At 42.1% G+C, this 26,524-nt stretch overlaps 1 protein-coding gene across 5 annotated transcripts in view; it reads left to right on the plus strand.

Annotated features, from left to right (window-relative positions):
• The window catches only part of LOC110494212 (NEDD4-like E3 ubiquitin-protein ligase WWP2), a 47,206-nt gene that overhangs the window by 9,535 nt on the left and 11,147 nt on the right, over positions 1-26,524 (plus strand). For 4 of the 5 annotated variants that reach the window (XM_021569052.2, XM_021569091.2, XM_021569069.2 and 1 more), the window contains exons 6-11: positions 4,298-4,388; positions 5,555-5,700; positions 5,889-6,111; positions 6,234-6,323; positions 7,755-7,929; positions 23,724-23,781. In XM_021569052.2, the coding sequence (XP_021424727.2) occupies positions 4,298-4,388; positions 5,555-5,700; positions 5,889-6,111; positions 6,234-6,323; positions 7,755-7,929; positions 23,724-23,781 (783 nt within the window). The remainder of the gene's footprint in view (positions 1-4,297; positions 4,389-5,554; positions 5,701-5,888; positions 6,112-6,233; positions 6,324-7,754; positions 7,930-23,723; positions 23,782-26,524) is intronic. The other variant, XM_021569080.2, reaches the window with a different exon arrangement.

Raw genomic sequence — 26,524 nt, forward strand, 5'->3', positions numbered from 1 at the left:
ACTTCATGTTACACAATACATGTGTGTTTTGTTCGGTAAAGTTCATATTTATATCCAAAAATCGTATTTTACATTGGCGTGTTACATTCAGTAGTTCCAAAACATGCAGTGATATTGCAGAGAGCCACATGCATTCACAGAAATACTCATTATAAATGTTGATACAGTGTTATGCATGGACCTTTAGATACACTTATCCTTAATGCAACCGCTGTGTCAGATTTTTAAAAAAACTTGACGGAAAAAGCATAATCTGAGAACTGTGCTCAGAGCCCAAACCAGCCAGAGAAATATCCGCTATGTTGGGTAGTCAACATCATTCATAAATAGCATTATAAATATTCACTTACCTTTTGATGAGGTAACTCCCAGGAATCGCAGTTCCACAATAAATGCTTGTTTTGTTTGATAATGTCCATCATTTATGTCCAATAGCTTCTTTTGTTAGGGCGTTTCGTAAACAAATCCAAACGCGCGATCTGGTCCAGTCAGACAAAACTTTCAAAAAGTTATATTACAGGTTGAAGAAACTTCTCAAACTAAGTATAGAATCAATCTTTAGGATGTTCTTTTCATAAAAGTTCAATAATGTTCCAACCGGAGAATTCCATTGTCTGTAGAAAAGCCATGGAACGCAGGTCGCTCTCATCATTCAAACAGTTTTAGAAACTTCAGAGTGTTTTATATCCAATAATAATAATAATAATATGCATATATTAGCATCTGGGACTGAGTAGGAGGCAGTTCACTCTGGGCACGCTTTTCATTCTAAAGTGAAAATGCTGTCCCCCTATCCCAAATAAGTTTTAACTGACTTGCCTGGTTAAATAAAGGTTAATATATATATATATATATACGCACGCACGCACTCTTATGTCCAGTGCGCACACAACATCATCAGAGTATATATGTTCCGAATAATTGTGAGCTGTGAAACCATATGGAAATTTTGTCAATGCCAAACAGCAAACAAAATAAACTTTATTGGAGTTGGTGGGGAGGCTGGCTGCTGAGGATTGTTTTTTAGGGGAGCACATGAAATCCAAGAGGCTTTGGCTCAATTAGTTGAAACATTGACTTTTGCGAGAATTTCAATAAGCAGTATTCACCAGCAGATGGTCGACCCTTTAACCACATTCCAACTTACTTTTCCTCAGTCTCCGGAAAGTTAGCTAAGGCAACACAAACAAACATACATACTTTTGTATATGTAGTGTATGTGGACACCCCTTCAAATGAGCGGATTCGGCTATTTCAGCCACACCCTTTGCTGACAGGTATATAAAATTGCTCATACAGCCATGCAATCTCCATAGACAAACATTGGCAGTAGAATGGCCTTACTGAAGAGCTCAGTGACTTTCACTGTGGCACTGTCATAGGATGCCACCTTTCCAACAAGTCGATTTGCCAAATTTATGCCCTGCTAGAGCTGCCGCGGTCAACTATAAGTGCTGTTATTGTGAAGTGGAAACGTCTAGGAGCTTCAATGGTTCAGCCGTGACGTGGTAGGCCACACAAGCTCACAGAATGGGACCGATGCCTGCTGAAGCGCATAAAAATCATCTGTCCTCCGTTGCAACCCTCACTACCAAGTTCCAAACTGCCTCTGGAAGCAACGTCAGCACAATCATTGTTCATCGGGAGCTTCATGAAATGGGTTTCCATGGACGAACAGCCGCACACAAGCCTAAGATCACCATGCGCAATGCCAAGTGTCGGCTGGAGTGGTGTAAAGCTCGCCGCCATTGGAATCTGGAGCAGTGGAAACGAGTTCTCTGGAGTGATGAAGCAAGCTTCACCATCTGGCAGTCAGACGGACGAATCTGGGTTTGGCGGATGCCTGCCCAAGTGCGTAGTGCCAACTGTAAAGTTTGGTGGAGGTGGTATAATGGTCTGGGGCTGTTTTTCATGGTTCAGGCTAGGGCCCTTAGTTCCAGTGAAGGGAAATCTTAACGCTACAGCATACATGACATTCTAGACTATTCTGTGCTTCCGACTTTGTTTCCACAGTTTGGAGAAGGCCCTTTCCTGTTTCAGCATGACAATGCCCCCATGCACAAAGCGAGGTCCATACAGAAATGGTTTGTCGATTTCAGTGTGGAAGAACTTGACTGGCCTGCACAGCGCCCTGACCTCAACCCGATCGAAGACCTTTGGGATGAATTGGAGTGCTGACTGCGAGCCAGGCATAATCGCCAAACATTAGTGTCCGACCTCACTAATGCTGTTGTGGCTGAATGGAAGCAAGTCCCTGCAGCAATGTTCCAACATCTAGTGGAAAGTCTTCCCAGAAGGGTGGAGGCTATTATAGCAGCAAAAGGGGGGTCCAACTCATGCCCATGATTTTGGAATGAGATGTTCGGCCAGCAGGTGTCCACATACACTACATGGACAAAAGTATGTCTCATGTCTCTCAGGCGGTATATGCGGACAACAGCTAGACTAGACGAGCTCTGTTATTATTGGATGATGCATTCAGAGCAATATGACACGATGCTTTCTCCCCAACTAGACCGATATGGCCTCTCACAAGGCCTTTTCAGATGGGTGAAACAGTAGCAATCCCTGGACAGACACACAGGCTTGTTTTTCTCAATGATTACATGTTAAGGTAGGATCTGAGTTATCTGTAAACGCAAAGTATTGAAGCTGTCGAGCTTCAGGAGCCGGTGTTAGACTGTATTTTTTTTCTTGCCGATTAGTTACTGCCGCCCGTGCCCCACTCCTTATGAGTGTCCCTGTTTTTATAATGAAAAGCATGTTATATGGCTGGGGTTTCAGTCAGGGGAGAAATGGACATATAGACTCATATAGTCACAGACCACATTCGATAGCAGTGGAAATGTGTCTCTGTGAAACAGTAACAGTCGTTTCATGACCACATCCTATAGCAGTGGAAATGTGTCTCTGTGAAGCAGTAACAGTCGTTTCATGACCACATCCTATAGCAGTGGAAATGTGTCTCTGTGAAGCAGTAACAGTCGTTTCATGACCACATTCTATAGCAGTGGAAATGTGTCTCTGTGAAGCAGTAACAGTCGTTTCATGACCACATTCTATAGCAGTGGAAATGTGTCTCTGTGAAGCAGTAACAGTCGTTTCATGACCACATCCTAATAGCAGTGGAAATGTGTCTCTGTGATACAGTAACAGTCGTTTCATGACCACATCCTATAGCAGTGGAAATGTGTCTCTGTGAAACAGTAACAGTCGTTTCATGACCACATCCTATAGCAGTGGAAATGTGTCTCTGTGAAGCAGTAACAGTCGTTTCATGACCACATCCTATAGCAGTGGAAATGTGTCTCTGTGAAGCAGTAACAGTCGTTTCATGACCACATCCTATAGCAGTGGAAATGTGTCTCTGTGAAACAGTAACAGTCGTTTCATGACCACATCCTATAGCAGTGGAAATGTGTCTCTGTGAAGCAGTAACAGTCGTTTCATGACCACATCCTATAGCAGTGGAAATGTGTCTCTGTGAAGCAGTAACAGTCGTTTCATGACCACATTCTATAGCAGTGGAAATGTGTCTCTGTGAAACAGTAACAGTCGTTTCATGACCACATCCTATAGCAGTGGAAATGTGTCTCTGTGAAGCAGTAACAGTCGTTTCATGACCACATCCTATAGCAGTGGAAATGTGTCTCTGTGAAGCAGTAACAGTCGTTTCATGACCACATCCTATAGCAGTGGAAATGTGTCTCTGTGAAGCAGTAACAGTCGTTTCATGACCACATCCTATAGCAGTGGAAATGTGTCTCTGTGAAGCAGTAACAGTCGTTTCATGACCACATCCTATAGCAGTGGAAATGTGTCTCTGTGAAGCAGTAACAGTCGTTTCATGACCACATTCTATAGCAGTGGAAATGTGTCTCTGTGAAACAGTAACAGTCGTTTCATGACCACATCCTATAGCAGTGGAAATGTGTCTCTGTGAAGCAGTAACAGTCGTTTCATGACCACATCCTATAGCAGTGGAAATGTGTCTCTGTGAAGCAGTAACAGTCGTTTCATGACCACATCCTATAGCAGTGGAAATGTGTCTCTGTGAAGCAGTAACAGTCGTTTCATGACCACATCCTATAGCAGTGGAAATGTGTCTCTGTGAAGCAGTAACAGTCGTTTCATGACCACATCCTATAGCAGTGGAAATGTGTCTCTGTGAAGCAGTAACAGTCGTTTCATGACCCGGGGGGTTCTGGAATTTTGATCTGGTGTGATTTCCTCTTTAGATATTGGATGGTATATTATGAAGTTTGATATATCGATGGTGTGTCCTTTGTCTGTCCTGTTTGTACAGAGATGCTGCAGTCGGACAGACAAAACCTACGCAGGACCCAGAGTGAGGAAACCCCCAGTACAGCCAGCGGCCCCCACGGCAGGTGAGCAGCAAACATACACATTTTAATTGACCTGTATACTATTTATACTTTGTTGTATTCATACCCCTACAGAGTACATACTGTATGAACAAACACTTTCACACACATGGTCATATAGATTCATTTCACAACTTAGATGTACAGAGACTCACTGTTTCTCTACCCTCTCACACATGCACTCACTCACTCACACAAACTCTCAGAAGTCTAACTTAAAACACAAATATACTTCTTTGAGGGTAATGGTCAGTGTAGTGATCCAACACAGAGATGCCCTAATCAAGTCAATGATAAGGTTCAGATAGGGAGCGTGCCCACGTGTTAGACAATAGTCTGCTCTACTACAAAGCACAGATTGTATTTTATGGTATTTCCCTGAAAACATTAGAGGGCACTGCTCTGGACCTTTTTTTTCCTTTTTTCTCGAACCCCGCATTCAACGGCTCCATCCATCTGCCCCCTAAAGAGGGGAGCAGGAGAAAGGGTGGTGTAGATGGAGGAAGGAAGAGACAGGAGTGCAGAGTTTTCTATGTCGTGTTCTTTTGTTGCTTCTGCATTCTCCCATGACGAGAACCATGCCCCAGTGTCGGGTGCTCAAAGTTAATATTTTCTCCTGTCCTTTTCCAAACGGCTGTTCCTCTGTCCCTCTTTTAGTATAGGTAGTTGGTGATTTTTAAAAACATTTTCTGCAAGACAGTTTCAGAAGCTTTCTAATAAAGTTTCCATTGATAATTTTTTTTGTAATCAAATTTTGTACTCAGAGTTCCAATGTCTGGGGGGTAAAAACCGACATGTTTTCATTGTATGAAAGAAAAGCTGTATTTAGCTTCAGAAAGATTAGTATATTTTGAGTGGAAAAGGAGCTCACACTGACTCCTCTTTGTGCATGTGTGTTCCGGCACCTTGTTGTGTGTGAGCTGTGCTGGGCTACTTTTTAAAATGTTCTTGGTCGTTTGGGTCATTCCTAAGCAGCACTCCAAAGAATAAACTGCAAACCAATTCTATATCTTTTACAGTAGAAATGCACATTTACATAAGTAGCTTTGGTTTATATCACATTCATATTCTGTTCATTGTCACACAGTGTGAGTTGAGAGTTCAAGGGTCATTTTGTGTGTTGTGAGGGATCCTGACCCCTCCCCTGTTTCTGTCTGCGTTCTGGTCAGGACTCACAGACACTCTGCAGGGGGTTCGCGAGGGGGTTCCCCGGGGGGCTCTCTGACTAACGGAGAGCTGAGTGAGGACCAGAGTCCTGGGGCTTCTGGTCACCTCCGCTCGGTCAAGAACTCCCACAGCAGCCCTGGGAGTGCAGGTACGATAACCTTGGAGACAAGAAACCATTTTTCTGTCACTCTCCATTCACTTGACACTAGAATTGGAACAGTTTCATAAATCAGCTGTGAACTTCCATACTAAATTCAAAGTGTTTTAATCATTATGACATGTAGCTTTTTGTTTCCGGTGTGGATCAATCAACTCCTTTAACGACCCACCCCACAGGTAAAGTTGAGCTGACTGCCAACGGGCTGGAGAATGGCCGGAGTGGTCTGGCTCCTCATACACCCCCACCCTCCTCCCCGTCGGTCCGGTCCCCAGCCCCCAGCAGCAGCAGCCCCTCTCCTGGGCCAGACAGCACAGTCCTCCCCCCTCCTACAGAGGCACCCCCTGCCAGCAGCAACCCATCCACTGCTACAGAGCCTGTTCCAGAATCACTACCGAATGGGTAAGATTTTGCGTGTGTGTTTGTGTGACAGATGATTGGGGTTACGTTCAATCTCTCTTTCCTCACCTGTAACTAGACATGACCTAATATGCCTTCTCTTACTCTATGTCTCTCTCTGTCAGCTGGGAGCAGCGAATCCTGCCCCATGGCAGGGTGTACTACGTGGACCACAACACAAAGACCACCACCTGGGAGAGACCTCTTCCACCTGGGTCAGTCGGTGGAAAATGTTGAAATCCCAGTGTGGCCCTTGAGTCAAGATTACTGCCCACCCCTGGCCTACACACATTGACCTCTCCTCCTCCTACCATCAGAGAAGAGTGAACACAGTTAGCCAGCCCAGTGCATGATGGGAATGTCTCTCTGTGGAGGGGAGATGTTGCCGACTTGTGAACATTCCCTGTGAAGTGGGCCCAGCAGGGAGTGGTAGAATCCCCAACTTAGACTATACTATCCAAGTAGAGGAGTCCTTTACTTACAGTATATGCGTGTCAGGTCTTTAAGTGTGTGTTTTATGTGTTTGGGCATCCATACATTAGTGATCTCTCATCTTTTTAACAGGCTTTGAATCACCGGCACTGATTATTTGAGTCCAGTGGTGTTTCTCACTGTGTGCTGCGGAAACCCAGCTCTCTCTTTTGGGGTTACCAGATCCAAGCCTTTTATTGCCTTTTTATTTCTGTGATTATTTATTGATTTTCGCTTCCACTGTGTTTGAGGGAAAGGTCAATCCCGCCCCATCTCACTTTTTCCACTGGAGGGAACGGGCCGGAAAACAAAAGTCCTTTCTTAGAAAGAGCAGATGTATGCAGTGCTACGCTGAGCCCATCCTGAGGCTCCATTAGCGTCTTGCCTCTTGGCGGCAGGGCTGGCTCTGTTTACAGCTGCAGGGTTTGGTGCTTAGTTCTTTGGCTGCGTATCTAGTCTGAGTTAGCATGGCGCTGCAGCCCATCGTAGTGCAGCTCAGATGAAAGGTGTGTGGTGCGGGGCTGCATTATTGGGCCTTGGGCTGAGCTCTTCTCTAGCAGTGTTGGGTTTAACTGCTCTCAGGTTCCCCCTCTAAGGACAGACTGTATGGGAGCTGTAGTACTGCTCTGTTTGATATAGTACGAGCCATTGTACTCCTCTGTAGGATAGAGGCTGGCACAATTATCATTTAACCCGGTAACCGATGGTTATGAAAATAAAATGACGGTCATAACCGTAAAAAGGATAGGGGAGCCATAGTACTGCTCTGTAGAGGACCTGTTTTCTCAGTGGAACAGCAGCACAGGGAACAGGGAGGGATTTTATGTTGTAATTCTCAAAGCTTTTTTTTTTTGAATTTCTCCTTTTTGAGTTCTGAGCGGTGTGTGTGTTAGCAAATGGAACTCTTTGCTGTTTTCTCTTCCAAATTCTGTTCTGGTTGAGTCAGAGATATGAGAATAGCAACAGCAGCCTCCACACTTGAAAAAACACTGCTGCACTTTGCTGGAAATGCGCTCATGTGTTGTTTTTATGTGTGTGTCTGTGGGATAATGCATATCTTAATCTTGTGTTTGCATATCCAGCCTTGTCTGTGTCCATGTCTGTCTGTCCTGTCTGTCCTGTCTGTACATTCGTATGAGTCTCACTCCTCTCTCTCCGTGTCTGTCCCTCTCCAGTTGGGAGAAGCGTGTGGACCAGCGAGGCAGGTTCTATTATGTGGACCACAACACCAGAACCACCACGTGGCAGCGGCCCACGGAAGAATCAGTCCGGAACTATGAGCAGTGGCAGTCCCAACGCAGCCAGCTCCAGGGGGCCATGCACCAGTTCAGCCAGAGGTTCCTCTACCAGGTAACTCAAACTCAACATGAAATACTGTACTGTCTGAACTTCCTCTTTAGTCCCTTTAGGTGTGGCCCTCTGAAAGCTTCCCCTCAGCAGAGCGTTCTTGGTAAAACGCAAGGGTACAAAAGGGCGTTCGTTGAGATAAAAATAATGAATCTGAAATGGGCGTTCCATGGTACAAACAATTACTGAAATGAGCCTCACTGTCATTGGGTTCTATTAAAACCTGCCTGCTCCCACCCAGGCTGCTCGACAAGCACAGTTCTGAGTCTCTTTCAAAATAACATCCACCTCCTTGTGTATTCTGAGTAACAATGGGTCTCTGAGAACTGGATAGCATGTCTGCTTCTGATCAGTGTTTCCACTGCACAATGACCCCCCCCCCCCCCAAAAAAAAGTATTTATTATTTGTTTTAATAGTTTTTCAGTAAAGTTTTTTTTTTTACATCATAGTTCTTCTACCAGACAATGCACATTCACTCTTACTCAGTAAATAGACCATCTAAAGATGATTTATCTCATTGTGCCACTGTGGCAGCCAAACCTGCCTGCGTTCAAAACACAGTGCACCGTCCTCGAGAGAGAGACCCAGAGAGCCAGCATGACAATCACTGGTTCAGAATAAATATTAGGAACTTCATCATTCCTGTTCCTCAGACCTCACCCCTCACCTAGTCAAGTCTCACCCTTCCTCCTCAGCCATCACTCCTCCCCATGTCAAGTCTCACCCTTCTTCCTCAGCCATCACTCCTCCCCATGTCAAGTCTCACCCTTCTTCCTCAGCCATCACTCCTCCCCATGTCAAGTCTCACCCTTCTTCCTCAGCCATCACTCCTCCCCATGTCAAGTCTCACCCTTCTTCCTCAGCCATCACTCCTCCCCTAGTCAAGTATCAACCAGTGGCTTAGAGCAGTTTCACGAGGCTCCTCTCAAGGTTCCGAGCAAAGTATAATATACTTAAAAAATATTTAGTGGGTAGATCAGGTTTAACATTGCAGGTTGATTGTGGTTTCAATGTAATTGTCAGCATCATTTCCATCCCCCCATTTTTTTGGTAAATGTATACAGTATATACATTTTTTAAATGTTTATAATGTTCCTTTATTATATTTGCCTAACCCTACCACCCCTCTCTTAATTGAAGTAAACTAATGGACAACAACACTTAAGCTTCTACTTCCATCTTATATATATACTGTATACATTTTACAGGCAAAGTATATTTTACAATAGTTGTATTTATGTTTATTTTTAGTTCCACCATTTAGCTACTCTCAACTCCTCCCATCTATCTCTGAACACCATCCAGTTTTGATTTCTATTTGCCATATATTTTTCAACTGTGCTGTGATGTTTCATAAAACTTCTGAACCTTTCTATTCTCATAGTTTCTAGGGATTGTAAAGTGATATTATTGATGGTTTGACAATTACTTTTCAAATCACCCAGCAGTGCTATTTGCTGAATTAGCTCCAGGTAAATGTTTAAATTTTTTAACCATTCCTGAACCTGCAAAAAACAAAGCTACATATGGACAGTACCAAAACAAGTGATCTAATGATTCTGTCTCTTCACAGTGAAATCTGCAGAGCTGGTATGGTTATATCCCCCATATATATATAACATTCTATTGGGTGCAAGAATTTTGTAAAATAATTTAAATTGAAAAACTCTTAAGTTTTGTATCCAGCATCATTTTGTGTGTCAGTTCATAAACCATGTGCCATGGAATCGGTACATCGAAAATCTCTTCCCAACTATTTTGCAATTTATATTGCACAGCTGTACATTGTTTGGTCCATAAATTAAACTGGTATACTTTTATTATTTATCACAATTTTCTTGAACCAATTTAGGTCTTTAAAGCTGGGCCGACAGACAGGTTTCTTACTTTCTCCCCCTTCCACTTGCCTCTTTTGCGGTAATGCTGCAATTAGTTGGTTGTAATTTTGGGTAGAGCAGACATTTCCATATACTTTTGTTAGCTGCATGTGTAACATAACTCCACCAGCCCTGTTTATGATATCATTCACTAAAATTATACCGTTTTTTAAACCATAAATATTGTTTTAAAAAATAAAAAAAATTACTATATTTCAGTTTAACCATAATATTGGTTTGTTTTGTCTTTTCTGGTGGATTAAACTGAAATTGCAACCAACTTTCTATAACTTGTTTTAAAAATAGCCATATTTTGGAGATTATTTCATTTTCAAATAACTGAAAGTGAGAGGTTGTAATCTGGATAACAAGAAAAAGGCCATTCTTGAACATGGGGTGAGACATTCTTACTAATCTGCTGGAGAACCATTTCGGATTTAAGTGGAACTTTTGTTTGACTGAAGCCTTTAGTGAGAGGTCTAATGCTTTAATATTTAATCATTTCTGCCCTCCCAATTCATATTCATTATATAAATAGGCCCATTCCATTTTGTCTGGCTTGCCGTTCCAAATAAAGTGGAATGTATTTTGCTCATAATTTAAAAAACAAGTTGCTAGGTGTAGGCAAAGCCATAAGCAAATAGGTCAACTCAGATATACCTAAAAAGTTAATCAGGTGATTTTCCCACAAATATTATATACTTCTTGCAATTCTACACATTTTGTCTGCAAGGCTGAGCCCCTCGGGTGTGTGCTTAGTCCCCTGTACTCCCTGTTCACCCACGACGCAAACACCATCATTAAGTTTACTGATGACACGACGGTGGTAGGCTTGATCATCGACGACAATGAGACAGCCTATAGGGAGGAGGTCAGTGACCTGGCAACAACCATTCCATCAACGTCAATAAGACAAAGGAGCTGATCGTGGACTACAGGAAAAGGAGGGCTAAGCACGCCCCCATCCACATCCACATGGCTGTAGTGGAGTGGGTCGAGAGCTTCGAGTTCCTTGGCGTCAACATCACTTAGGAATTAACATTGTCCAACACACACCAATACAGTCACAGGTTTTTAAAAAAAATCAAAATGGAGCTTAGGTGGTGTGTGTGGCGTGGCCAATAGCCCACAATTTAGAGGCCCTCCTGTTTTTAGAATGTTAGATTCTCCCTGACTGTCTACCTTTTTTGATTTTGATAATTGTTAGTTCTCAAAGATGATCTTTGAGAAAAATATATAGGTCTGTTATCTTTTCTACTTACTTAATCTGGTTTAAGATTATACTGAAAGGTTTCCATCCCAAATGTAAAAAAAATATAAAAAAATATGAGGTATTATTAGGTACACCCATCTAGTACCAGGTCAGAACCCGCTTTGCTTTCAGAACAGCCTGAATTCTTCAGGGCATGGAAACCTTGCTCAATTGATATCAAGGGACCTAACGTGTGCCAGGAAAACATTCTCCACACCATTACACCACCAGCAGCCTGAACCATAGACACCAGGCAGGGACGGGGCCATGGACTCATGCTGCTTATGCCAAATCCGGACTCTGCCATCAGCATGACGCAACAAGAACTTGGATTCGTCGGACCAGGCAATGTTTTTCCATTCCTCAATTGTCAAGTGTTGGTGACCGCATGCCCACTGGAGCCGCTTCTTCTTGTTTTTAGCTGCTGGAAGATAGGACCCGGTGTGGTCCTCTGCTACAATAGCCCATCCGTGACAAGGACTGACGAGTTGTGCCTTCCGAGATGCCGTTATTTGCCTGTTTGTGGCTCGCCTGTTAGCTTGCACAATTCTCCTTTGACCTCTCATCAATGAGCTGTTTTCGCCCACAGGACTGCCACTGACTGGATGTTTTTTGTTTGTCGCAACATTCTTGGTAAACCATAGACACTGTCGCATGTGAAAAGCCCAGGAGGCCAACCGTTTCTGAGATACTAGAACCGGCGCGCCTGGCACTGACAAACATACCACGCTCAAAGTCACGTAGGTCGCTTGTTTTTCCGATTCGAATGTTCAATCGAGCAGTAACTGGATGCCTTTTATATAGCAAGCCACAGGCACGTGACTCACTTTCGGTAGGGGCGAGCCATTTTCGTGAACATGGTGGTGTACCTAATGAACTGTGAGTATAAATGCACAGTCTACAAAATATGAAGAACATCTTCCTAATATCGAGTTGCGTTACCACCTTTTACCCTCAGAGCAGTCTCATTTCGTTGGGACATGAAAGGTGTCAAGTGTTCCACAGGAATGCTGGCCAATTCTGACTCCAATGCTTCCCACAGTTGTCAAGTTGGCTGGATGTCCTATTGTGGACCATTATTTATACACACGGGAAACTGTTCAGCATGTAAAACACAGCAGTGTTGCAGTTCTTGACACAAACCGATGCGCCTGGCACCTGCTACAATAAACCGTTCAAAGGCAATTCAATCTTTTGTCTTGCCCATTCACCCAAATCACAATTGTCTCGAAGCCTAAAAATCCTTCTTTAACCGGTCTCCTCCCCTTCATCTACACTGATTGAAGTGGATTTAACAAGTGACTTACTCACACACTCACTCCACTCCATGTCGAAAAAAATGAGAACACCTACTCATTCAAGGGTTTTTCTTAATTTCTACATTGTAGAATAATAGCGAAGACATCAAAGCTATGAAATAACACATGGAATCATTTAGTAACCAAAAAAGTATTAAACAAATCAAAATATATTTTAGATTTCAGATTCTTCAAATAGCCACCCTTTGCCTTGATGACTGCTTTGCACACTCTTGGCATTCTCTTAACCAGCTTCACCTGGAATGCTTTTCCAACAGTCTTGAAGGAGTTCCCACTTATGCTGAGCACTTGCTGGCTGCTTTTCCTTCACTCTGCGGTCCGACTCATCCCAAACCATCTCAATTTGAGTTGAGGTCGGGGGATTGTGGAGGCCAGGTCCTCTTATGCAGCACTCCATCACTGTCATTCTTGGTAAAATAGCTCTTACACAGCCTGGAGGTGAGTTGGGTCATTGTCCTGTTGAAAAACAAATGATAGTCCCACTAAGCGCAAACCAGATGGGATGGCGTATCGCTGCAGAATGCTGTGGTAGCCATGCTGGTTAAGTGTGCCTTGAATTCTAAATAAATCACTGACAGTGTCACCAGCAAAACACCATAACAACAACACCTCCGTGCTTTATGGTGGGAAATACACATGTGGACATCATCCGTTCACCTACACTGCGTCTCACAAAGAAACGGCGGTTGGAACCAAAAATGTCCAATTTGGACTCTAGACTAAAGGACACATTTCCACCAGTCTAGTGTCCATTGCTTGTGTTTCTTGGCCCAAGCAACTCTCTTCTTTTTATTGGTGTCCTTTTAGTAGTGGTTCCTTTGCAGCATTTCGACCATGAAGTCCTGATTCACACAGTCTCCTCTGAACAGTTGATGTTGAGATTTGTCTGTTACGTGAACTCTGTAAAGCATTTATTTGGGCTGCAATGTCTGAGGCTGGTAACTCTAATGAACTTATCCTCTGCAGCAGAGGTAACTCCGGGTCTTCCTTTCCTGTGGCAGTCCTGGTGAGAGCCAGTTTCATCATAGCGCTTGATGATTTTTGCGACTGAACTTACAGAAACTTTCAAAGTTCTTGAAATGTTCCGGATTGACTGACCTTAAAGTAATGATGAACTGTCATGAAAAACACTTGAATGAGTAGGTGTTCTAAAACTTTCGAGTGTGTGTGTGTGTGAATGTGAATGTGTGTGTGTATATATGTATATATATATATATATATATATATATATATATATATATATATATATATATATATATATATATAATATAACACACACATATACAGTGGGGCAAAAAAGTATTTAGTCAGCAACCAATTGTGCAAGTTCTCCCTCTTAAAAAGATGAGGCCTGTAATTTTCATCATATGTACACTTCAACAATGACAGACAAAATGAGAAGAAAAAAAATCCAGAAAATCACATTGTAGGATTTTTAATGAATTTATTTGCAAATTATGGTGGAAAATAAGTATTTGGTCAATAACAAAAGTTTATCTCAATACTTTGTTATATACCCTTTGTTGGCAATGACAGAGGTCAAACGTTTTCTGTAAGTCTTTACAAGGTTTTCACACACTTGCTGGTATTTTGGCCCATTCCTCCATGCAGATCTCCTCTAGAGCAGTGATGTTTTGGGGCTGTTGCTGGGCAACACGGACTTTCAACTCTCTCCAAAGATTTTCTATGGGGTTGAGACTGGCTAGGCCACTCCAGGACCTTGAAATGCTTCTTACAAAGCCACTCCTTTGTTGCCCGGGCGGTGTGTTTGGGATCATTGTCATGCTGAAAGACCCAGCCACGTTTCATCTTCAATGCACCTGCTGATGGAAGGAGGTTTTCACTCAATCTCACGATACATGGCCCCATTCATTCTTTCCTTTACACGGATCAGTCGTCCTGGTCCCTTTGCAGAAAAACAGCCCCAAAGCATGATGTTTCCACCCCCATGCTTCACAGTAGGTATGGTGTTCTTTGGATGCAACTCAGCATTCTTTGTCCTCCAAACACGACGAGTTGAGTTTTTACCAAAAAGTTATATTTTGGTTTCATCTGACCATATGACATTCTCCCAATCTTCTTCTGGATCATCCAAATTCTCTCTAGCAAACTTCAGACGGACCTGGACATGTACTGGCTTAAGCAGGGGGACACGTCTGGCACTGCAGGATTTGAGTCCCTGGCGGCGTAGTGTGTTACTGATGGTATGCTTTGTTTCTTTGTTCCCAGCTCTCTGCAGGTCATTCACTAGGTCCCCCCATGTGGTTCTGGGATTTTTGCCCACCGTTCTTGTGATCATTTTGACCCCACGGGGTGAGATCTTGCATGGAGCCCCAGATCGAGGGAGATTATCAGTGGTCTTGTATGTCTTCCATTTCCTAATAATTGCTCCCACAGTTGATTTCTTCAAACCAGGCTGCTTACCTATTGCATATTCAGTCTTCCCAGCCTGGTGCAGGTCTACAATTTTTTTTCTGGTGTCCTTTGACAGCTCTTTGGTCTTGACCATAGTGGAGTTTGGAGTGTGACTGTTTGAGGTTGTGGACAGGTGTCTTTTATACTGATAACCAGTTCAAACAGGTGCCATTAATACAAGTAACGAGTGGAGGACAGAGGAGCCTCTTAAAGAAGAAGTTACAGGTCTGTGAGAGCCAGAAATCTTGCTTGTTTGTAGGTGACCAAATACTTATTTTCCACCATAATTTGCAAATAAATTAATTAAAAATCCTACAATGTGATTTTTCTGGATTTTTTTTCTCATTTTGTCTGTAATAGTTGAAGTGTACCTATGATGAAAATTACAGGCCTCATCTTTTTAAGTGGGAGAACTTGCACAATTGGTGGCTGACTAAATACTTTTTTGCCCCACTGTACATGCACAACCGTTCAAAAGTTTGGGGTCACTTAGAAATGTCCTTGTTTTTGAAAGAAAAGCTTCTTTTTTTTTTGTCCCATTTTAAAATAAAATTGATCAGATATGCAGTGTAGAAAGAATCAGCTGTTCCAGCTACAATAGTCATTTACAACATTAACAATGTCTATTTCTGATCAATTTGATGCTATTTTAATGGACAAAAAATGTAGCTTTTCTTTCAAAAACAAGGACATTTATGTGACCCCAAACTTTTGTGTGTGCGTATGTGTGTATTTTATATTTATTTACCTACTGTTTGGACATATGCGGCCCTCACAAGACTTTTCTGTGCATAAAATAAACACTGCAGTTGTGAAGGCACGACAACGACTCTTCCCCCTCAGGAGGCAGAAAAGATTTGGTCCCTCAAAAAAATACAGCTGCACCATTGAGAGCTTCTTGGCTGGCTGGCATCTTGGCTGGCTGGCTCACCGCTTGGTATGGCATGGCGCTACAGAGGGCAGTGCGTACGGCCCAGTACATGACTGGGCCTGTAGCTCCTTGCCGTACTGGACCTCTATACCAGGTGGTGTCAGAGGAAGGCCCTAAAAATGTTCAAACTCCAGCCACCCAAGTCATAGACTGTTCTCTCTGCTACCTCACGGCAAGTGGTACCGATGCAGAAAGTGTGGAACTAACAGCACCCGGAACAGTTTGTACCCCCAAGCCATAAGTAGTTAGCCAAATAGCTACCCATACTATCAGTACTGACGCCCCCTTGCACCAACTCCTTTGGCTCATCACATGCACTGCTTCTACTGCTTATTATCTATCCTGTCACTGTACCCTCTACCTATATGTGCATACTGTATCTACCTCAATTAGTTCATAACCCTGCACATCAACTCGGTACTGGTACCCTGTGTATATAGCCAAGTTATTATTACTCATTGTGTGTTTATTCCTCCTGGTATTATCTTTCTATTTTTCTCTGCATTGTTGGGAAGGGCCCTTAAGTAAACGTTTCACTGACGCAAGTCACCAGAGCCAGCCTTTTCAGTTTATCTACAAACCCCCCTACTACAATTACCAGAGAAAACACTGGTGCTGATAGTCGTGTTCTGTTTCGGAATGCCTCCTCTGTTGATGGTTTGGTTATTTTTAGGCCGGTCTGTGTGAAAGTGAGTGGAGCTTGGGGAGGTAACATACACCACCCCTCTGTCCTGGGGGTTGACTCCAACCTTACAGCTGTGTGAGCACACACAGTTGCGCGCACACACACACACACAGTTTTGTTAAACAAAAACACACAATTGTGACACAGCACACAATACACCCCAGGGCATATAGAAAGTATTCACACCCCGTGACTTTTTCAAAATGTTCTGTCACAGCCTGAATTTTAAAATGGATTAAATAGATATTGTGTTACTGGCCTACACACAATACCCCATCATTTCAAAGTGGAATAATGTTTTTTTTAAAATGTTTTCAAATGAATTAAAAATTAAAAGCTGCAATGTCTTTAGTCAATATACATGTACGTAACAAGTCACATCACAAGTTACATGGACTCTGTGTTCAATAACAGTGTTTAACATATTTTTTTATGACTACCTCGTCTCTGTACCCCGTACATACAATTAGGTCCCTCAGTCAAGCAGTGAATTTTGAGCACAGATTCAGCCACAAAGACCAGGGAGGTTTTCTAATGCCTCGCAAAGAAGGGCACCTATTGGTAGGTGGGTAAAAAAAAAAAAAATTAAATGACATTGAATATTCCTTTGATCATGGTGAAGTTATTATTTAGACTTTGGATTGGTGTATCAATACACCCAGTCACTACAAAATACAGATGTCCTTCCTAACTCAGTTGCTCGAGAGAAAGGAAACTTCACCATGAGGCCAATGATGACTTTAAAACAGAGTTTAATGGATGTGATAAGAAAACTGAGGATGGAGCAACATTTGATTTACACCACAATACTAACCTAAATGACAGAATACAACTTTTCCAAAACATGCATCCTGTTTGTAGTAAGGCACTAAAGTAAAACTGCAAGTAAAACTGTAAAAAATGTGGCAAAGAAATGTACTTTATGCCCTGAATACAAAGCGTTATGTTTGGGGCAAATCCTACACAACACATCACTGAGTACTACTTTTCAAGCATGGTGGTGGCTGCATCAAGTAATGGGTATGCTTGTCATTGGCAAGGACTAGGTAGATTTTTTGGGATAAAAAAAAACTGAATAGAGTTAAGCACTGGCAAAATCCTAGAGGGAAAAACACTGGTTCGGTCTGCTTTATAAACAAACACTAGGAGATACATTCACCTTTATTGTCCAACCTAAACACACAAGGCCAAATACACTGGAGTTGCTTACCAAGACAACATTGAAGGTTCCTATGTGGCCTAGTTACAGTTTTGACTTCAATCGACATGAAAATAATCTGTGGCAAGACTTGAAAATGGCTATCTAGCAATGATCAACAACCAACTTGACCGAGCTTGAAGAATTTTAAATGGAATAATGTGCAAATATTGTACAATCCTGGTGTGTAAAGCTCTTAGAGACACAGAAAGACAGCTGTAATCGCTGCCAAATGTGATTCTAACATGTATTGACTCAGGAGTGTGAATACTTATTTATATAAGATATTTTTTTGTATTTAATTTTCAATGAATTATCTATATTTTCTAAAAACATGTTTTCACTTTGTCATTATGGAGTATTGTGTGTGTGGGTGAGGGAAATAATCTATTTAATCCATTTTCGATTCAGGCTGTAACACAACAAAATGTGGAAAAGGGGTATGAATACTTTCTGAAGGCACTGTAGAATAAGTAACACATACACACTGGGGTTTTGTGTGAGTGTGCCTGTACGCATTTGGCCAGTAATTGCAGCTGATTAGGAACTCCCGAGAGAGCAGTCTCGGAGTCATTAACTGCTGTTTCCGGCTCCTCCCAAATCCCCCCTTTTCTCCCTCCTGCTTCTTATTTGCTCTGTCCATTCTCACTAACAGAAGGACACATGCAGTAACACCACTGGAACTGGACCATTGTCTCAGTACTTGACTACCTACTTAAGACATTATTGTACACCTTTCTAAGATACCTCATTGTTATACAACCTGGTTAAAGCAAGTTTTGGTATTTTAGTCGCTGTATCTTATTATGGGTCCTCCTCCTATCACCCCGCTTTGTTTCTAATAGCGCTAACATTAGTTACTAAATCAGAGAGACACTACAATGTATGCCAGAGTGCAATGTAGGTCTATGTGACTTTTCCCACTCAGTCATTCATAACTGCCCCTTTTTTATGCAATTCTCTGATCCTGAAGTAGGATAGCAGGAGTCTTGCTATTTACGTGCATTTATCACAAATAATATCTCAACTCAAATTACCTACTTACCACTCCATCGCCATATTTTGTGTTTTAGCGCTTTCACTTTATTATCCCAATTTCTTACGACCCCGCTCTTGTTTTCCCTGACTTTTCCTCCTTCTTTCCCTCTCTCACTCTCTAGCTCTTTCTATCACTCTTGGAACTGGTTAGGAACTGAATTATCAGGGCATAGGAGATAATGTCTTCATTTCATTCTTGTCTTCTTTTTTTGTTGTCACAAACACAGAAGGGTGGGTCTCATACATATACTGGCTTGTTGATTGAGTGAATACACACATTCCCCTTTAACCCCATATGCGTCCTCTTCTTCCTTCGCACTCTTTACCATCTTATTCCTTACGTTCTTCTCAAAGTTTCCATGATGAATTCTAGGGCTGTGATGTTACCAGTAAAAAAAAAAAAATGAAAACATGAAGCAGACCATGTTTTTGGTCTTTGGTCCTGTATGTAAAATAGTGTGTGCTATAGCTTGAAAAATAAATAAATGTGACTGTAGATGGGATGACAACATAACAGACTATGTGAGTTGAACGGTCAGAAATCCAGCTCATCGCTCACGGAGTTGTGCAGAGGGATAAACTGCCGCTCCAAATTCACTCCATTCATTTCATTTAAAATCACCATTTAACCAACACCCAACTATTTTTGTGACTACCTGGACCAACCATTTGGTATCGAAACCATTTTGGTATTTGAATAAACAACATGACAAGGTGACTGTAAGAAGTGGTCATCATTTCAAAAAGGCTACATGTCGTATTAAACAGCATATAAAAACTTCCAGGAGAAGGCTATATTCTAAATAATACCTTTTTGTAACATGTTATTAGCCTTTTATTTCAAGTGAAATAAAAATCACCCCTAAATGAAATGAGAAGTGCCTTTATTAGGCTACAGTGCTTTTTTAAATTCACTTTTAGAAACGCAAATTTGGCCAGAGTCTGTGGCTTCAGGCTCATGTGACGGTGCCTGAAGAGCAGTCCAGTAGCGGAGAATACCCTCTATGCGCTTGCAGAGCCACTGGGGATGCTAAACACCCTTCGGGCCACTCTTGCCAGGATGGGCAGGGATGCGGAGTTGTTTTTAAAATAATTTTTTATATAGGTAGGCCTCAAGGTTTTTAGGCTAATAACCCAATAAAAACAGAAAGCTCCTTGAAATGAGGTAAAATGTCAGGCCTATTGGGCCAAAATCAATGATAGCCTATTGTATAGATAATAAAATGAACTAAACTTTTAAGAGATCTGATTTTTTGTCAATAAATACTTTGCTACAGTGACACACTTAGCTAGCCACCTACCTCGTTCCTTTCTGTTAGCATGTGCACGTAGTACACCATCATGCTTTTGGGATACATGTCTTTTCAGGTTCCACAATGATTCTCTTAGTCGTGGACACTACATCCCAGCACTCCCCCTCTTACTCTTGGTCCTCCTCATCTTTGTAAGTCACCTTGATTTTTGCACCTGTGTTTTATCAGTTTCTTTCTGGAAAATATTTAGCAAACTCCATGACAGTAGCTAAAGCAAGAGGCTATAGCAGCACTAGTGCTGAGTGATTAACCAAAATGTTGTTTTTTTTAAACAACTAATTGATCAACGTTGAAATCAATTTTGCATTGTGAGCTCAGAGTGCACGTTGCACAGTTTCTCTAGTTTCTCAGATCTAACCTGAACTGTGCAATGTAGTAGGTACAGTGCATTTGGAAAGTATTCAGACCCCTTGACTTTTTCCACATTTTGTTACGTTACAGCCTTATTCTAAAATTTATTAATTTGCCCCTCCCCATCAATCTACACACTACCCCATAATGGCAAAGCAAAAACTGTTTTTTAGAATTTTACCAAATGTATTACAAATAAAAACCAGAAATATCACATTTACATAAGTATTCAGTACTTTGTTGAAGCACCTTTGGCAGAAATTACAGCCTTCGGTCTTCTTGGGTATGACGCTACAAGCTTGGCAGACCTGTATTTGAGGAGTTTCTCCCATTCTTCTCTGCAGATCCTCTCAAGCTCTGTCAGGTTGGATAGGGAGCGTCGCTACACAGCTTATTTCAGGTCTCTCCGGAGATGTTCGATCGGGTTCGAAGTCGCTCCTGTGTTGTCTTGGCTGTGTGCTTAGGGTCGTTGTCCTGTTGGAAGGTGAACCTTCTCCCCAATCTGAGTTCCTGATCACTCTGGAGCAGGTTTTCATCAAGGATATCTCTGTACTTTGCTCTTCATCTTTCCCTCAATCCTGACTAGTCTCCCAGTCCCTACCACTAAAAAATATCCCCACAGCATGATGCTGCCACCATGCTTCACCGTAGGGATGGTGCCAGGTTTCCTCCAGATGTGACACTTGGTATTCAGGTCAAAGAGTTCAATCTTGGTTTCATCAGACCAGAGAATTTTGTTTCTCGTGTTCTGACAGTCCTTTTAAGTGCATTTTGACAAACTCCAAGCGTGAGGTCATGTGCCTTTTACTGAGGAGTGGCTTCCATCTGTCCATTCTACCATAAAGGCCTGATTTGGTGGTGTGCTGCAGAGGATGTTCTCCTTCTGGAAAGTTCTCCCATCTCCACAGAGGAACTCTGGAGCTCTGTCAGAGTGACCATCGGGTTCTTGGTCACCACCCTGACCAAGGCCCTTCTCCCCCGATTGCTCAGTTTGGCCGGGCAGCCAGCTCTAGGAAGAGTCTTGGTGGTTCCAAACTTCTTCCATTTCAGAATGATGGAGACCATTGTGTTCTTGGGGACTTTCAAAGCTGCAGACATTTTCTTTTACACAATCCTGTCTCGGAGCTTGGTTTTTGCTCTGACAGGCACTGTCAACTGTAGGCCCTTATATAGACGGGTGTGTGCCTTTCCAAATCATGTCCAATCAATTGAATTTACCTCAGGTGGTCTCCAATCAAGTTGTAGAAACATCTCAAGGATGATCAGTGGAAACAGGATGCACCTGACCTCAACTTCGAGTCACATAGCAGAGGGTCTGAATACTTATGTAAATAAGGTATTTCAGTGTTACATTTTTTTTGTTAATTTGCAAAAAATGTAATGGTATTGAGTGTAGGTTGATGTTATTTTATTTAATCCATTTTAGAATAAGGCTGTAACGTAACAAAATGTGGAAAATGTCAAGGTCTGAATACCTTCCAAATGCACTGTAGTTGTAGTTTACAAGAGGCCAATAATCTACATAGTTTAGTGTATTGAACGTGGTAATTAACTGCAATGACCATAATCCATTGCACATCTACTAGTCCTGTGTTTCTTTTACACCTGCTACAGAAGAGGCGGCAGAATGCCTGATCGTGAGGGGATATAGAGAGCACCTGTTGCTTCGCTATCTACTTGAAAATACATGATCTAAGTGATTGATAGTTGGTATTCAGCAGGCATAAAAGTATGCCTCATTTACTTTGAAGAACTACAATATAGTGATTTTGTCAGCAGCAGCTCTATAGAGATGAGATGATGACTTGGAATTAAATTATAAAGTTATCAGATAAAACAAATGTAATATACAAATCAACTGAAATATTTTGTTAAACTAATGTGAATACATGGTTAATAATTGATAAGCATTAATGGGCAGTCACTACCATCATGGGACTTTGATTAATTGTTTTATTCTGTTTATTCAACCCAAATAATTTAAACTGAAATCAGAGAAATAAAATAAAAAATAATAAATAAATAAATAATCAAACCGAAACCGAACCAACCTCAAAAATAACTAATCGCCCAGCACTAAGAAGCACACAAGTAGACTGCAAATGCATGCTGGAGCGGGCGAGAAGGCCGACTCTCCAGCCATTGAGGAAACTCGCTCCAATCAAATTTGGCACGATCCACTCCTTGTGCCGCTCCTCTTTCCGCGCCATCTCCGCTCACATATACTCTGCAACATAATGATGTTTGTTTCCAACATTAGTGCTGTTTTCCTAAAGAAGTTAAATCCGCTTCATGTTTTGCTTCCTTGCCGTCCCGGCCCTAGTTCATTCTCATGAATGGGCACAGTATGAATATTCTGGGGAAATGCTGGGTGAAGTTGTGTGTTCAGTGACACATGGGCTGCTGTGAGGTACGTTTTGTTTCATTATAGGAAGAAATTGAAGACCTTCTGAGGTGTGGAGAATGAATGAATTAGATTTGCTCTGGAATTTTTCATCCACAACTACAACTCTCATAGTCATGAATCCAACAGTATGGGCACTAACTCCTCTCAAACATCTTAAACATTTAATTTCTACTTGGAGGCAAATGTGTACACACACACACACACACACACACACACACACACACACACACACACACACACACACACACACACACACACACACACACACACACACGTATTCAAACACAAGATCATACTCATTCAATTAGTATTTGCTATACACATTTTCCATACAGTGCCACACACACTCTGTCTTTCTCTGTATGCACAGGCTGAACAAACCACACTGGTTCCAGGGCTGGGTGAATAAAGGTGCTTTTGTCATGAGGGGGTGGGCAGTCTGGAAAATGGATGAATGTTCTCTAAGTTGGCTCAGACATCGCGCCTCCCTGCTTACTTTCACAGCACATCTAGATGAGGAGGACCTCTGCAGATGGGTGGGGTAGGGATGGGTGCCAGGGGGGCAGGAGACAGGGTGGGGCTTGAAGCCAGCCAGTGAGCTCATTGGAACAGCATGTTTTTTCTATCCTGAGCGTGTCGTTTTTGGAAGGCATACGAGCTGCGTCTGAGCCTCTCTGTCAGTCTCCTGTTCCAGCTGCATGAGAGAGGCCACCTCAGCCTTCTGGGGTACCCCTCTCTCGGGTACCCCTCTGCCTGCTCCTGCTCCACCAGACTCAGGCTGTTAAACTGTGTGCTTTTTGAGGCATTTGCTGCATTCTTTCTTCCCCCCCCCTGTATGTTTAGTTTTTTTTCTACCTCACACCAGTGTGAGAACTGAGTTGGGAGCTGTGTGGACGGACAGAAGAATTTCACACAGAGCCGCTGCCATGAAGCGAGTGTGAGAAGAAGACAAAGGTGGAAGAAGGTGGAAAGTGTCCTAACTGGAAACGTATTCTCTCTCTCTCCCTCAGTCATCTGGTGTTCCTGCTGTGGAAAATGACCCTCTTGGCGCGCTCCCTCCAGGATGGGGTAAGTGTTCCCTCCACGTACACCTATATCTTCTCACCACACTAAGACTAGTAGTAATCAGTAGTCCCAGGGCATGAGACCGGACTGATGAGTAAATGGAGATGCTATTGAGTCCAGTGATGCTGAAGAGGGGAATTGGTTACATCGACACCTGCACTGGTTGTTATGAGAGTGGGTTCTGAGGCTTTCAAGGGCACAGGACTTTGTTTTTGTGTTGAGGGGTAGAGCTGGTTTGTGTGTTTTTCTCACGCGTACACTCTCACACAGACTCACAGCACTGTTGGCCCACATCTATTGTTTGGTATCTTGTAAACATTGTGATATACAGCCTTGTCCTTAATCAAATAAGCTCATACAGAAGAATATTTTATTCTTACATTCAGCCAAACTCGTCTTCCAATTAGTTATTGGCCAACAAAATATGATTTGATTGAATTGTTGTTGTGGATTTCAGTCTTTTCCCTTATATTATTGATTAGTTGTTGGTTCAAGTGTAATCTCAAAGAATTGGTTGTTATACTTGTATGGCCGTTTTGTGCTCTACTCGTATATTCCTATGGCGCTCTGTTCTCATGCGTTCGTATATTCATTCATATTCTCAAAAGCGCATATTCGACCAACATTCCCACCAACGCAATTATACAGGGTGTACACACAAACTCCATCACTCAGAATTAATGGTCATTGGCATTTTTTCTCTCCACCTCACATTTTCACATACTTACATTCGCGCTCACCCACGTGCACACTCCTATTTTCTAACCATGATGCGTTTTCAACATGTTGCGGCATCCCAAGCAAAAGCCTCAATTATACATTGGACTTTAATTTGGATGAATTTCCTTTCATGCATTTCTGTGTCATCTGTAAATGCCCTCTTTCTTTGGGGTGTTGAAGAGGGGATGTATTGAAAGAAACTCTTTACAGGAAAAAGAAAGGAGAGAAAGACTTGACCAAGCGCGGGAACAGTCAAATAAAGGAGGGCTAGTGGAATAGAGGGGGTTAAGTGAAGGAGAGGGGGGAAATTAGCAGCCTAGTAAGAGTTGCAGCGTGAGCACTACTCTTCCTGCGCCCTCCACACACATCTGCTAATGAGAACAAGATGTCAGAGAGAGTGGTGGGGGTGGAGGGGGCACCAACTATGGTCACAAAATCAGCGGGTCGGGACAGAAGCAGCACAGGGATGCCCAAAGTTGAAGATATCAACGCACCCAACATACATTCTTGGTGGAGGAAGTTGTCATGGTTGCCATGTTATTATCTTCCACGTAGCCATGTTATTATCTTCCACGTAGCCATGTTATTATCTTCCACGTAGCCATGTTATTATCTTCCACGTAGCCATGTTATTATCTTCCACGTAGCCATGTTATTATCTTCCACGTAGCCATGTTATTATCTTCCACGTAGCCATGTTATTATCTTCCACGTAGCCATGTTATTATCTTCCACGTAGCCATGTTATTATCTTCCACGTAGCCATGTTATTATCTTCCACGTAGCCATGTTATTATCTTCCACGTAGCCATGTTATTATCTTCCACGTAGCCATGTTATTATCTTCCACGTAGCCATGTTGTTATCTTCCACGTAGCCATGTTGTTATCTTCCACGTAGCCATGTTGTTATCTTCCACGTAGCCATGTTGTTATCTTCCACGTAGCCATGTTATTATCTTCCACGTAGCCATGTTATTATCTTCCACGTAGCCATGTTATTATCTTCCACGTAGCCATTGTTTCCATGTAGCTATGTTATTATCTTCCACGTAGCCATGTTATTATCTTCCACGTAGCCATGTTATTATCTTCCATGTAGTCATTGTTTCCATGTAGCCATGTTATTATATTCCATGTAGCCATGTTATTATCTTCCGCGTAGCCATGTTATTAACTTCCATGTAGTCATTGTTTCCATGTAGTCATGTTATTATATTCCATGTAGCCATGTTATCATCCTCCACGTAGCCATGTTATTATCTTCCAGGTAGCCATGTTAATATCTTCCACGTAGCCATGTTATTATTTTCCATGTAGTCATTGTTTCCATGTAGTCATGTTATTATATTCCATGTAGCCATGTTATCATCCTCCACGTAGCCATGTTAATATCTTCCACGTAGCCATGTTAATATCTTCCACGTAGCCATGTTATTATCTTCCGTGTAATCATTGTTTCCATGTAGCCATGTTATTATATTCCATGTAGCCATGTTATTATCTTCCGCGTAGCCATGTTATTAACTTCCATGTAGTCATTGTTTCCATGTAGTCATGTTATTATATTCCATGTAGCCATGTTATCATCATTCACGTAGCCATGTTATTATTTTCCATTTAGCCATGTTATTATCTTCCATTTAGCCATGTTATTATCTTCCACGTAGTCATGTTATTATCTTCCAGGTAGCCATGTTAATATCTTCCACATAGCCATGTTAATATCTTCCACGTAGCCATGTTATTATCTTCCATGTAGTCATTGTTTCCATGTAGGCATGTTATTATATTCCATGTAGCCATGTTATCATCCTCCACGTAGCCATGTTATTATCTTCCACGTAGCCATGTTATTATCTTCCATGTAGTCATTGTTTCCATGTAGTCATGTTATTATATTCCATGTAGCCATGTTATCATCATTCACGTAGCCATGTTATTATCTTCCATTTAGCCATGTTATTATCTTCCATTTAGCCATGTTATTATCTTCCACGTAGTCATGTTATATTACCTTCCATGTA

The sequence above is a fragment of the Oncorhynchus mykiss genome, chromosome 2 (genome assembly GCF_013265735.2).
Source record: "Oncorhynchus mykiss isolate Arlee chromosome 2, USDA_OmykA_1.1, whole genome shotgun sequence".
NCBI lineage: Eukaryota > Metazoa > Chordata > Actinopteri > Salmoniformes > Salmonidae > Oncorhynchus > Oncorhynchus mykiss.